We start from the raw sequence: 14,083 nt of genomic DNA, 5'->3' as shown, positions 1-14,083 counted from the left end.
AAATACTCAGTGTTTTCGTCTTGGTGACTGATAAAGAATCCTCCTGTGAGCATTGGCCTCAGATCTCTAGCTGCAGAGTTGGAAATTGAGCTGCCACAGTAAACAGCTGACATAACAGAAGCACAATGATCCCCCATTAAATGTCTTTCAACCAATAGGAGCTCCCAGGATAATTGACTTTCCAGCAGGAATTACTGGCTCAAACAAAATCATTGGGCATTAGGACAACCTACTGCACCCTTTGAAAGGGGTTCAAAATGTAACTGTCTGGTTTTGCTGACCTAACAGGCATAATTCATCTTGATTATTCATTGTGCTAGTTGCCACCAGATGATACTAGATTTCTGGTGACTATAATTACAATGTGGGGTTGAACAACAGAGAAGAAAAAGAAAAAACTATTTTTTTCTACTTGGTTATTGACTTGAAAGGACACTAGTAACAGTGTCTGCCTCTGGATCTGATTGTGCACTGTCTAGTTCCTGACCAAGCACTTTTTTACACACATCTTTCACTAGATAAACGGGAAAACAATTTGTCATAGTCTGTTTCATTTCAACTGACAAGGTGTTACTTCTCTGTCAGACTTACTGTGCTGTTGGTGCTGTGAGGAGGAAGTGGGTCTCCATCTTAGAGCCAGCTTCTAGTAACGAAAGCAAAGTATGGCCTTAACTAGAGCTCAATAATGGCCTCTTGCTCTCAGGAAGGGTGTGCATATGGGTGCAGAGTAGAAGTCACCCAGGCTATCATTTCATAGTTTTAGAACAAGATTCCTGTGCAGTTGAAAAGTGTTCTTCCAAGAAATCTCTTCTCCTAGCCCCCTTGACTTCTCCAGCACTTTCACACCCTGCTAGCAGGGCGGTGCACCCGCGTGTGCCTGTGGTCCAGGAGAGGGGAGGAGCGGGTGTCATAGCTCAAGGTATCTGGCTGCATCCACTAGGACAGAGTGAACAGAAAACTACACTGGGAGATTTCATACTTGCCACTGCACAAAGGTGCTTGCACTATCTCTATGGCATGCATGTTTGTGTATTTGGAAGAGATTTTTAGTTCAAAGAACAAATTGATTACTTCCAGGCTGTGTGGTATTGTGCTGAGGTACAAAGAAAATAGTAAGATTGATTTTCTATCAAGGAACGTTCCTTCTGATGGAGATGACATAATTTCGAAAGACTGTGAAATTGTGAACTAGCGGCAGACAGAGACAGCTTCTGGGGTTCTTAATACAACCGGGTGAAGGGTGGGTTTCCTATGGAAGAGGTAAAGAGGCGCCTGCTGAATGAAGAACATAAACACAGGCTCCTTCCCCTTCCCTCCCACTCCACTGAATAACATTGCTTTGATCTAACCAAAGCTTGGGTTTTGTTTGTTTTGTTTTTTAATTTCCTAATGAAAATTGCCTTTCGTGCCTAGTCTGCACCTCAGGCATAGTCTCAGACTGTGGTGGCCTCCAGTCACTGGGCATTGTTTCTGGTGGTAGGCTGGGTTGAAAGACTGAAGTTTGCCCCACTCACTTGGCCCTTCACTTCAGTGCGGTGTTGAGAACTGAGCTGAGTCCCGCCCACTGCTCAGTGAGTGTGTCTCAAAATAGCAGTTTGTAGAAAGTCAGCTGGGATGGGGGTTCTTGGGACCATGGGCTTTTGTGTCTTTCTTGGCATTATCAAGCGTGAGCAACATCCATCTTTGCCAATGAAGGGAGAATGGTTCTTTGAAACCCACCCACCAACCAGCCATATTTTGAAGCCATCTTCAAAAGCAAAACAGGAAATTCATGAAAAGATAGTAGAGGGTCCTGAAAAGGCTTTTCTTTTTCTTTCTTTCTTTCTTTCTTTCTTTTTTTTTTTTTTTTTTTTTTTGGTTTTTCGAGACAGGGTTTCTCTGTAGCGTTGGAGCCTGTCCTGGAACTAGCTCTTGTAGACCAGGCTGGCCTCGAACTCACAGAGATCCACCTGCCTCTGCCTCCTGAGTGCTGTGATTAAAGGCATGCGCCACCACCACCCAGCTCTGAATAGGTTTTTCTAGTGAGCAGGAGGGCAGGGATGCTGAGGGTGGTCATCTTTGTCTGAATGATGGTCTTGCTCTTTCACTCATGATTCCCATTCCCCTCTCAATTTTGTGTTTTGTCCCCTTCAGAATGGTGCTTTGGCCTGGAGCGATGATGCTGATGGAAGCCGGGGAAGAGAGATCTCTCGAGATTTTGCCAAGGTCTGTAATGTCTTTTTGATAAAGATAGAAGCAGTTCTGCAGTGGGCTTTGTCTTTCTCCTAAACACAGAGATGTGAGTGGCAGATGAGTCACATCTGTAGTTACTCGGATGTCTGTAGGAGCTCTGGGGTAACACCTACAGTGAGATGGGATGTTTCATTGTGGTTTTCTCTTGGGGTCTGGCCTGCAGCTGTATGAACTGGACGGTGACCCTGAAAGGAAAGAATTTCTGGATGACCTCTTTGTCTTTATGCAGAAGAGGGGTAAGTGTGTTGCCTCACATTGTCCCGACTAAGTGCTTGCAGAGTGGCTGCTGTGCTACTGCTGCCTGTCCTCCTTCACTGCGCCTTGTCCAAGGGTTATTTAAATAATTGACAGCCGGATTGAAGGGAGCAGAGAGGACCTAGCAAAAGATAGATTTGGCCCTGCCTTATTTTTGTCTCTCTTCCAATTAACTAGTCTCTGGAGACATACCAAATTTAAATATGTTTTTATTGTAGCCTTATAGCTGCCTCAGGTTTCATTTAGTTAAGCATGTGGCATGTACTGTTGGCGTAGTTAGTCCCACGTAGACTGAGAAAAGGTAAGTAAAAGCATAGAGACCCTTCTGCTTGTTTTGGAGGGTGTAAAATGTTCTATGAAAAGGAAGGGCCAACATTACCTATTGGATCTCTTTGACATAGTTGGGATATTCCTGCAAGTTAACTGCTGAGTACGTAGACATACAGTTATAATCCACTTTTCAGTTCTTTGTCCTCCTCCCTCCACACTACCCCCTATAGCTGGCTCCACTCTGGACCAGGTCGTGACTGACTCTTGAGCCCAATGACTCAACTTCCTGGCTTTATATCCTGTCACAGCAATGGGTTCACCAGCTAGGTCAGGCCTCAGGAAGCATGGCCAGGACTTCAGCCACTCTGGACCCTTAACAATTTATGTAGCTCCACGTTCATCACCCTCAAGATATAGCCACCGTCATCCCCTTCACTAGAAACCTTCTAAATCTGATCACACATTCCTTGAGATATGTTAGCAACTTTATTAAGATCTGGGAATGACTTTTTTTCTTTGTTCTAGGTTGCGCTTTGATGGCAGCTAAATATTGAGTACACAGCTCGTTTTCTCTCCCTCTCCCCACTTCTTTTCCTTACTTCTCTTTCCCCTCTCTCCCTCCCCTCTCTCCCCTGCTTCTCCCTTTTTACTCCTTTTTCTAAGCCTATGCCTTCAGTGTAGTGAGCACTCACTACTGATTTGCTTTAAAAGGCGGTAGGAAGGTTAGAGGCTTTGTTCCTCTGTCTCCAAGCCTATCAGAGCAGTATTTGCAGCCCTAATTAGTTTACCCCTCCAACAGTTATCTGGAGCTCGTTGGTATGTGTGAGTAGAAAACAAAAATATAACCCTGAATGATGATGTGACTGGCAGCAGGGAAACTCCCAGTGCCCTAAGAGAGAGAAATCCACTTAATACTTTGGCCTCGCCTTCCAATTACCTTTTAATTATTTACAAGCTCCACAAGCCCAGCTGGTGCAAAGGCAGGAGCTGATCCTGTCTCAGAGGGGCTGCCATAGCAATATAGATTTGAATCAGCCGTGGAGCTCTCCTGCCTTAGTTTCTACTTCATTGTCTTTCTCTCTTCCCAGAAGGGTTTTTAAAAAAAGAAAGTGTAAGCTAGATCAGCCTAGTCATGGGTAAGATTGCTAATTGTTTACTCCTCAAGTTTCCTTTAGACTTGTGGCTCCTGGGGGACAGTCACTTGTCATACCTCTGTCTCTGGAGCCAGGCGGGTGGTGCTTAGGATGTTTGCTCTCTGAGCATCTTGTTGGTTCTCCTGACTCAGCCTGCGCTGCAGGTGACTGAGCTGCCTGGAGCTTGGTGTAGCTCTGCTTCATTCCCATAGCAGTACTGTAGTTTAGGTTAGTAGTAGGATGCAGTCTTCATGGCCTTGCTGTCCAGGGGGCCACCAGCTAGTCATCCAGCATGTTTTTGCGTGATGACAGCTGTAGATGATGTTGGTCTATAGCTCTTTGGGCCTGTCTTCAGCACTTTTGCTAGATATTTCACCATTTGCTGGTATCACCAAAAGGGTAAAGATAACTCAGTCTTTTGCTTGTTGGAAACTCTAGTGCAGATTTTCTTTGCCTTACAGCTGTTGACTTTAGGGCTGGATTATCATTTTTTGTGGAAGTACACTTGTTGTACACTGAAGAATATTAGCAGTATCCTTGGCCTCTTCCTAGTAAATTTCAATATCAAGGCTCAGTCGTGATATTGAAATGTCTAGAAATGTCTCTAGAAGCCAGATGTGGGGCATATACCTATAATTGCTCCACTTGCAGGGGTGGAAGTAGTCGAGGCCAGCCTCAGCTACATGGTTTATTGGAAGCCAGGCTGGGCTACAAGAAATCCTGTCTCAAAGAAATGCCTCTTTGTAAACGGCCTTTGGGGGAAATTGCTCTCTAGACAGAGCTACTGCCGTATGATTGGAAAGAGTGAGTAGAAAGTTTTCTCTGCGGGGGGAAGGGGGGAACGCCATGAAAATCATCTTTCCTCAGTTTAGGGTCAGCTTTTGTCAGGCATTGTGTCTCAAGCTCCCCACTCACCTCCTGCTTGAGAGTATGAAGAGAGCTCCAGGAGTCCACACCACACTGGAGCACAGAGACAGTCTCTGAGACCGACCCAGTTCCTCCTTCCTGGAACACTGTTAGCTGCTAGTCTCGGTTGAGTGGGGTTCCCATGAGACCACACTGGAGCACAGAGACAGTCTCTGAGACTGATCCAGGACCTCATTCCTGGAACACTGTTAGCTGCTAGTCTAGGTTGAGTGGGGTTCCCATGAGCTGGGAAGCAGGTTACACCTTTACTGGTGAGAGGCGTGTTGTTTGTTCTTACTTCTTACTCTGCAGAGTGGAATATGTAGGGTGTTCAAAGTGTAGGTCTCCTGAGCTGGTGTCTCAGCAGCAATTGATTCCACCAGACCTATTGTATAAACTGAATTTTAAAGTCCTGGTCATGCTCCCCTGGGCTAGGAGCTGGGCTGGGCAGCTTCCTTATAGCAAGCACCTCAGAGGAAGTAGACAGGGCTCTGAGGGAGGCAGCACACAGCAGGCTGCCCCAAATGACTGCAGCTGCAGGTGATAAAAACAGCCATCATGTGGGAAGGGGCACAGGTTGTAACTGCCGCTTTGTGCTGTCTCCCGCCTGTTAACACATTTGGGTGAATTGACTGCAACAGATGGGCCTTTCAGCCTTTGGCCTTTAGTTTCTAGACCCAGCTCAGTTACTTGCACCCTGGTGGCCCCTCCCCTCCCAATAGGTCAGTCTGTCAGGAGAAGAGCCTAAAATCACATTGGGCTGAGCTCCTGCTGGCCTAAGGAAATGAGGCCCTTGGAGACGGAAAAGGCTGTGGATTGTGCAAAAGCCAGGCAAACATCCACCCTTCTCCAGGATCTTAAGCAAAGTCTTCTCTTTGGCCGCACTTTCCTTATCTGTAAGATGTCGAATGTTCACTTAGTCAGTATGGAAGCTTGTGTTCTACTTCCAGGATCGCTCTGCTGAGCTCCCTTAGGGAGAGAGAAGAGGAGAAGCTCTGCAGCAGTTCTCTAGTAAAATATGCTATGAAGAGACCCCAGGGTTCGCTAAGACCAACTCTTTCTTCCCTTTTGCTAAATAACACTTCTTCTCTTGTGGACTGAAGCTAAGTTGAATTACACACATTTTGTTGCATTAAGAGTCTCTTTTCCAAGCAGAACATTGTTCAGAATGATGATTAGATTTCAGAGCTCCAGTGTCCTTTTCTTCTGCATATATATGCCAAGGTGTGTGTGTGTTGCCAAAAATAAAGCCAAACAGTAAATAAAATTGCCTGCCAATTTAACTCACTGTGGATAGCTTGAGCTCTCATTCTCTTATACAATGCCCATTTAGTTTCCACTGCCCAAGGGGAGGGGTGATTTGTAAGTGTGATGAGCAAGGGGCATGTATAGGTAGTTGCATTTTCACTTCAGTGAGAAAGAAAAACTCTTTCCTGAGAGGAAAAACAAAAATGTGAGCTCTGGTGGCAGTGGTGGTAGTGGTGGAGTAATTTTACAGTTATTTTTAATATTATCCTGTACACTTTGCAGAACATTTTCAATCTAGTATGTGATACTTTGCCACCAAGAGCTTCAGCTCTGTGGGATAGAAAGAGCAGAAGTTAAACTGTGACTTACCCAAATCTGGAGAGCGGACTTAGCATTTGGTCTCCTAAGTCCTAGGCCAGTGCTTGAGAGACTCGTCCCTAACACCAGCGACCCCATGACTTACTTGAGGGACTCGGGCAAACCTTGTGCCTCCTGTAGCAGAGGGTACCCACCACTTCACTGGCCACTGTCTAGTAGAGGATCTGCTTAACACAGAATAGAATGGTGTGTGCAAGGGGAAGTCTCATGCCCAGGTCAGTCATGTCTCTTGGAAGGACAAGTGTGACAGCTCAGCAGTCTGCTGTTTGCTGAGGCAGGATGAAGGAGTGGACTCAGAAGAAACTCCCAGAATCCCCTCTAGCTAGTTACCCTATCTGTCTCCACGTCCCCACTCCCACTCTTGACATGTCAGGATAAGCAACTGCGTGGTCACAAGGAAGACATCTTTTTGTTTTTTGTTTTTTTTGTCGTTGTTGTTTTCGAGACAGGGTTTCTCTGTAGCTTTGGTGCCTTTCCTGGAACTAGCTCTCGTAGACCAGGCTGGCCTCTAACTCCCAGAGATCCCCCTGCCTCTGCCTCCCGAGTGCCGGGATTAAAGGCGTGCCAAGGAAGACATCTTTTGTCAAGACCTCACTCAGAGAACTGCCCTCAACGCCAGTTCTGTCACAGCTACAAACTAGCCTTGGTTTTTCCCCAGTGGATTGTTAGATCTGTTTTTGATGTGCATATACAAATAATTTACTGTGGGAAAAAAGCTTGGTCTGCCTCAAAGTGCAATTTGAGTGTTTTTCCTTCTGTTGTGTGCTTATCTATCCATCAGGCAAGGAAATGTTCCTGACTTATATTGCCTTGCCTTTTGGTGGGGGTGGTTTCTCTGTGCTCTGGTGTCTTGCTGTCAATGCTGTGTGCCCTGCACACCCTTTCTAATAGACTAAGATGTTGTCTGTCAGATGCAGTGGGTTTGTAAGCTTTGTCTTCAAAGTTTACCCACAAGTGAGAGCCTGAAATGCAAATCTGTGATACTCTCAGGGTTAGTCTTTCAATTCAAGCCTTTTCTCTCCCCCAGGTGATCCAGCTGCTGTTGCTAAGTGCACTGTTTTTCTTCCTCCCATCTCTAATTGTCATTTAATACCATATACCTCCTCAGCCATCCATAATAATGGGAAAAGGAGTTTGGTTTTTCAATAGTACAATTAGTTTGAATTCCTCACTTTTATTAAATTTACCTTCTTTCCCTTTCAGAATCTTGCCTTGGTGAATTAGCGCATGGCAAAATTCAGTTATTTAGAGTACTCTGCGACCTCTGTTGTAATATAAGTCAGCATTTTAGAGGTTGGCCTAAGGAAAGCCTGAGCTGAGGTTTTGGCCCACTTAAACCATTAGGACAAGGTGAGGATCTGTGATGGCAGAAGAAGCAGATAGCTGTATATGTCCTAGCCTGGCTACTATCCTTCTCCTCTGAACTTTGGCAAGATGTGATCCACTAACAAACAAATAGGAAGACTACAGCCTACCTCCTTCAAACTCTTTGTTAACCTTTGACCTCAGGGATTTGTGAATGCTGAGCTCGCACTCTGCTGTAAAGTAAGAGGTGGTATGGTTATAACTGTGACTTTATTATTAACCACAGCAGAATGTAGTGTCACCTAAAGCAATTAGCTTCCCAGGTTGTGGAGCAGCCAGAATCTTACTCCTTTCTGAAGGAAGTGTAAATGTGAGTAATAAGTCTTGTCTGGGTCAGACAGTGTAATACCACACAACCGTAAGAATGAATACTGCTGACACACCCAGGATGATTCTAACAGACTTAATGTGGAACAAAAGCCAGACACAAGCGTTTTGCTATGTATGATTCCATTTATATAAAGTTCAAGAAAAATGCACATCAGAATGATGGACCCCCGCCAGCACAGGTGGGAGGGCAAATGGATGTTATTAGGAAGAAAGGGTTTTGAGAGAAAGTGGAAATGTTTCATGTTCTGACCTGAGGGTTAATTCCAGGGGTGCTTGTGAAAAATTCTTTGTCTACTCAGATTAGCGTTCTACACCATGTATAAGTTACAGATCATTGCTGTGTGTATTTGGAGGCAGAGGGCTGAAGTATATTGGTCACTCTAATAATGGATATTGGTACGTCCTTCCTTTTGCCTTTCCTTGTGGAACGGCATAGCACAGACTGCTGCAGACTGCTAGGCATTGCTACCCAAGCTCCCATTGGGAGATATGGGCGTCATAAACTGGTCAGAGGAAGAAATCACCAGTTATTTACCTTCTTGTTCCTGAGGAGCAGGCCAAGGATTAATATACAGAGGAATGGCGGGGATGCCAGCTTGCCTGCCTGTACACATTCCCGGTCTTACATGGATTTTAACTCTTCTATACACCCTGGTTGGCTGTCTTGACAGTCAGGCTATGGGCGTGATTAATGACCTTTTCGAAGCCGGGGAAAAAAGCAGACAAGGATCGCTGGCAGGGCCACACCCTGGGTTCTGGGCCCTCACCCCTGACCACTAGGCAGGAAAGCACCCTTTGAGTCTCTTTGCCCAGATTGTTGCTGGTCTTCCTTGGAACAGGCCATTCTCTGTGATGGAAGAAAGGGGCTTCCCCTCAGCATTCTCCTAGACTCCCATCTTTGTGTCTAGAGCCAGAGGCAGCTTTCTCTGTTGCCTTTCCCCTACTCTAGTATGTCTGTACAACCTAGGTGATAGAGAGGGTGCCAGGCCAGAGAGCGCTTCTGCCCAGCCATTTCTACACTGGAAGCTCTCACGACAGCTCTAGCCTATTAGTACTTGTGTCCAGCAGCATTCCCACCAACAAGGGTTAAAGCCCCAGGAGTCTCAAAGGCTTTGCTTGGGTCCCTAGCCCTCATAAAAGCCTTTTACATCCGTCCCTGGGGCTGCCTTAGGCTCCCTGGCTGAAATCTGATAAGGGCCCTCTTTGTTGCAACTGTCAGTCTCCTTTATTGAGGAGGGAACTAGAGACCAGTGGCATTTCTTGGGGTACAGATAAGGCCCTGGATTCCTGTCAGAGTGAGCATGATTAATTACCCTCAATCCTAGCTCATGCTTTGATAACAGTGACTGACAGTCTGCAGGCTTCCTTGTCAAGTGCCCCCCAGACACCCCCTCCCCCACTAGAGTAGGGATGGTCTCCTGCAGGGTCAACACAGCCACCCACAGACTTCTTTTCCATGGGTGTTTGTCTCCTTGCTGAAGCTCTGCAGCTCTTTGCATGCCCCTCTCATCAGACTCTGTTGGTATAGAGAAGGCTCTAACAGCCTAGAGAGCAGCCAGAGACCCTTTCCCCTTCTCCAGAACTCTGGGGAAGCAGCCACTGCTTGTGGACATGAGCTTCCTAGACCAGATCTTAAGTCTCCTAGTAGTCTTTCAGAAGAGAGGAGTCCTGATTGACCACTAGTCCCTAATTCAGACAAGCTTCTAAAACCAAGCCTCCACTTTAAGTAATACTCACAAGTACCAATTTTTATTTTAATTTTTGACTCATGCATTCTTAAGCCTTTAAAACTGAATGTCATCTAAACGACATTCTTCATTTCTGTCCTGCAAGTTAATGTTAGCTTGACACAAACTAGAGTCTCCAGAGAGGAGAGAGCCTTAATTGAGAAAATACCTCCATAAGATCGGGCTATAAGCAAACCTGCAGGGCATTTTCTCAGTAATGGAAGAGAGCCCAGCCCGCTGTGGTGAGGACACCCCTGGGCTGGTGGTCCTGGATTCTAAGAAAGTAGGCTGAGCAAGACAGTAAGCAGCTCTTCTCCCGCCCCTGGTCAGCTTCCGTCTCCAGGTTCCTGCCAGGGTTGAGTTCCTGCCTTGGCTTCCCTCAGTGGACTGTGGTTCAGGATTATGTAAGCCAAATAAACCTTTTCCTCCCCAGGTTGCTTTTAGTCATAGTGTTCATCACAACAATAGAAATCTTAACCAAGACAACTTTACAGATGAAATTGTGGCCTGCATCTGCTATCTCCTATGTACACACACACACACCTGATTTTGACCCAGTCCCTTAACAGACCTCCCTCTGTTTTCATAGTAGCATCTTCTTTTGGACAAAGGAAAAAAAACGGCTTCCAGATCCACTTAGTGCAAAGCAAACTGCTAAGAAACCAGCCTGAGGACTCCAGTTGGTTCTCCTATTTGCCAGGAAAAATCCAAGGCTAGGCAGGTTTTTGTGTTTGGTTTATCTGGATAATGTAAGAAAAACACACTGTTTCTGAGAGTGCTCAGGAGCCATCCTGCTCTGGGAGCCATGTTAACACTCTAACAGAGGCTTAGCCTCAAACCAGACAGACAGTACTAGTCCTCTTGTGGACTCTACCAGCAGCCTCCCCTGGAATAGGAGCTGATGGAGTGAAGGAAAGCAGAACCGTGGCTTTCTCTGCACATAGCTGCAGTCTCTGGTGTGAGATGTTTACCAGGGGTGTCTGCTCCCCCTGCAGGGGAGCTGGGTGAAGTTCCTGGGGAAGGTATAGCTTTGACTTCAAATACTGCTCTGGCCTTCTTACCTTCTCAGGTCTGTTTTCTTCCCTAAGCAGTTCCCAGCAATACCTAATCATTCTACAATAGTATTGCCCTTCATAGACCTCCAGTGGCCAGTGCCTTGCCTAGTGACTACTTCAAATGAACATGAAAATCCTTCCTGAAAAACTGCTTGCAGATATTATGAACTACAATAGAGTCTGTCATGGCTGGTATCTACACTCACTTTCAGTCAGAAAACAAGATAAACCAGGAGGTGGTTGCACACACCTTTAATCCCAGCAGAAGCAGGTGGATCTCCTTTAGTTCGAGGCCAACCTGGTTTACAGAGCGAGTTCCAGGACAACCAGGGATACACAGAGAAACCCTGTCTCAAACCAACAACAACAAAGAGGGGGAGGAAAGGGGAGAGAAAGAGAGAACAGGATAAATAGGCTGGCACCTTCATCTTGCACACCTGGCTTATCTCTAGATGAATGATGACCATTTCTTTGGAAGTTGTATTAATGTTAAAATGATCCAGAAGAAAATAGTGTTGTTCAGATACGGTGATCTGAAATGTATTTAGCTCTCCACTGACCTTCTGAAGAACAGTGCATCTCTAGATGGTAAACCCTGCTGTGCTGGTTAAGTGCTCAGCTACAGATGACCCATGTATTCCATACCCAGCCATCTTCTCTCGGCACTTTCCCTCCCCACTCCTCCCACTGATGGACTAACAGTTGCTTTGCCTTGCCAGCGCCCTACCTCTGCATGCATTCTTCTGCTAGTCTTCATAACCGGGAGCCAGAGCAAAGGCCTTGTTCTTTCTGAGCTTCTATTCCCCAGGCTCTTGAGTAATGACTGTGATCCAAGTGACCCAGGGCAGGACCTGAGAGGGGGACAGCCTCTTCAGGCCTCTTACCGTTAGACATTCAAATGGGTCTAGTGATGAATCTCATTGAGTGGGTCTCATGTTGTCCCAGGATGGCTTACATAGTAGAAAATGAACTCTGGATCCTCCTGCTTCTACCTCCCAAGTGCTGGAATTACAGCCATGTACTCCATCACTCCCAGAAAGAAACATTATTGTTTAGTCTGCCTAATATGCTGATTTTGCTACAATAATATTAGAGCATGAAGGAAAAATAGTTCCTGCTTTTACAGATTTAATATCCTGAGAAACCATTTGAGCAGATGAAACAATGAGAGCAGTTGCTGAATTTGGAAGGGTATCACAGAAATCAGGAGAGGGAAAGAATCTGTGAGACCTGAAGGAGTTAGAAAGTTCTCCCAGGGCTGGAGAGATGGCACTAACTGTTCTTCCAGAGGACTCGGGTTCAATTCCTAGCACCCACAAGGCAGCAGCTCACAGCTGTCTGTAACTTCAGTTTCAGTGAATAAGATTCCCTCACACAGAAATACACACAAGCAAATAACTAATGCACATAAAAATAAATCATTTTTTAAAATCTCAAGAGAAAGTTCTCGTTTGGTGCAGTGGATGCTAAAGAACGAACGGCATGGAGACTTGAGCTGAGCTAAGTCACGTCAGACAGGAGGAGGGGTAGTAGAGGCAAAAGTGGGCTTGACTTGAGGGTGAAGTTGAGAAGGCTCGGGTGACTGGAATGAGAGCAGTGACTGGGGTTTGCTGAAAATAGACAATTTTTTGTGGAGTATTGGTGAATGTGGATCATATGACCTAGTGGTGTGAGGTGGATAAGCCATGAGACTTTGTAGGCTTTTAAATGAGCAAGTGAGGGGCCGGAGAGATGGTTCAGCAGTTAAGAGCACTGGCTACTCTTTCAGAGAACCTGGGTTCAGTTCCCAGCACCCACATGGCAGCTCACAATTGTCTGTAGTTCCAGTTCCAGGGCATCTGATACCCTCACATGCAGGCAAAATACCAGTGTACATAAAAATAAGAATAAATAAATCATTTTTAAAAATAAGCAAGTGAAATGCCTAATAAGAGTAGAGGTGATCTGGCCACAGCGTGCAGATCATAGGTGTGAATCCAGGCTGCTGTGGGCGAGCCAATGACCTGGCCCAGATTGGTGGCCCAGGCCAAAAAGGAAAGATACTTGTGAGAGGTAGGTACCTCAGAGAAAGAGGCAGTGGGATCTCCCAACAACCTGAAAGTGGGTGATGAGCACAGCCAGGACTGATGCGGAAGTCCCTGCCTAACTTGTAAGGACTGCAGAAGTGCTGGGAAGGAAAGGGCAGAGAGGCGACAAGGGAGCCAGGGTAAGGAGGTGAAGGTGAGGGCAGTGTGCACGTCTCTTACTTTGAAGTGACAAGTCGTCCACATGAAGATACCTTGAAGTTTCTGGAGGATAGGCCTCCAAGAGAAAACAGTACCAACCCTGACCTGCACAACTCTACCATCTCAGGCATTTTGTCTTTGTGGCAGGAATGGATTTGCTGTTGAGAGCAGCACAATGCTCCACCTGGAGCTGTGAGAATTTGGGGGGGGGGGTAGGTCAGGAATATGATATTTTCTGTATTAATTTGTTTGGGTTTCCTTTGTCTTTTTATTTATATATTTAAAGACAGTGATCAGTAGTCTTTGTAGCAGAGACTAGCCTTGAACTTGAGATTCTCTTATCACAGGCTTCTCAGTACTTGGAGTTAAAGGCATATGTCATTTTCCTTGTGTTACCTATGCATTCTTGGTTGTGAGCCTGACTCTAAACAGCTTAACCATTTCTCCAGCTCTTACCTACACATTTTTAAACATAACTTCATGACCTTTCCCAAACGGGTCAGAAAACAGCTCTCTGGTCAAGACAAAGGTCTTGAAAGTCCAATGGCTTCCCCATTCACACAAAAGAGCTCTGGTCCTACCAGGGTAATCCCCATAGCTGTGTTCACACTGGTTTCTCTTCAGAAATGGGGACCTGGTAGAGGCATTCCTGAGGATGATACACAAAATATTCTTTGGCCTCCACATAGACAAATACAGATAATTTTTTTTAAATTTTTATTTATTTTGAGACAGTCTTACCATGTAACCCTGAATGGACTGGAACTCTCTTTGCAGACCATGCTGGCCTTGAACTCACAGATCACAGAGATCCACCCCCTTTTCCCTCGTAGGTGCTAAGATTATAGACCTGTGCCACCATGCCTATATATTTTATTATTTTATGTTTGTAGGTATTTTGCTGTATGTGTCTGTGTATCATGTGCATGCAATTCTAACAGAGGCCAAAAGAGGGCATC

At 45.7% G+C, this 14,083-nt stretch overlaps 1 protein-coding gene across 1 annotated transcript in view; it reads left to right on the top strand.

The window, feature by feature from the left end:
• Arid3b (AT-rich interaction domain 3B) overlaps window positions 1-14,083 on the top strand; it is a 48,263-nt gene that overhangs the window by 24,436 nt on the left and 9,744 nt on the right. Inside the window, exons 3-4 of the mRNA XM_057768978.1 lie at window positions 2,134-2,205; window positions 2,396-2,468. Coding sequence (XP_057624961.1) covers window positions 2,134-2,205; window positions 2,396-2,468 — 145 coding nt within the window. The remainder of the gene's footprint in view (window positions 1-2,133; window positions 2,206-2,395; window positions 2,469-14,083) is intronic.

Source organism: Chionomys nivalis, chromosome 4 (genome assembly GCF_950005125.1).
Source record: "Chionomys nivalis chromosome 4, mChiNiv1.1, whole genome shotgun sequence".
NCBI classification, from domain to species: domain Eukaryota; kingdom Metazoa; phylum Chordata; class Mammalia; order Rodentia; family Cricetidae; genus Chionomys; species Chionomys nivalis.
The sequence above is the reverse complement of the archived record's forward strand: the minus strand, read 5'-3'. Positions and strand labels throughout refer to the sequence as shown.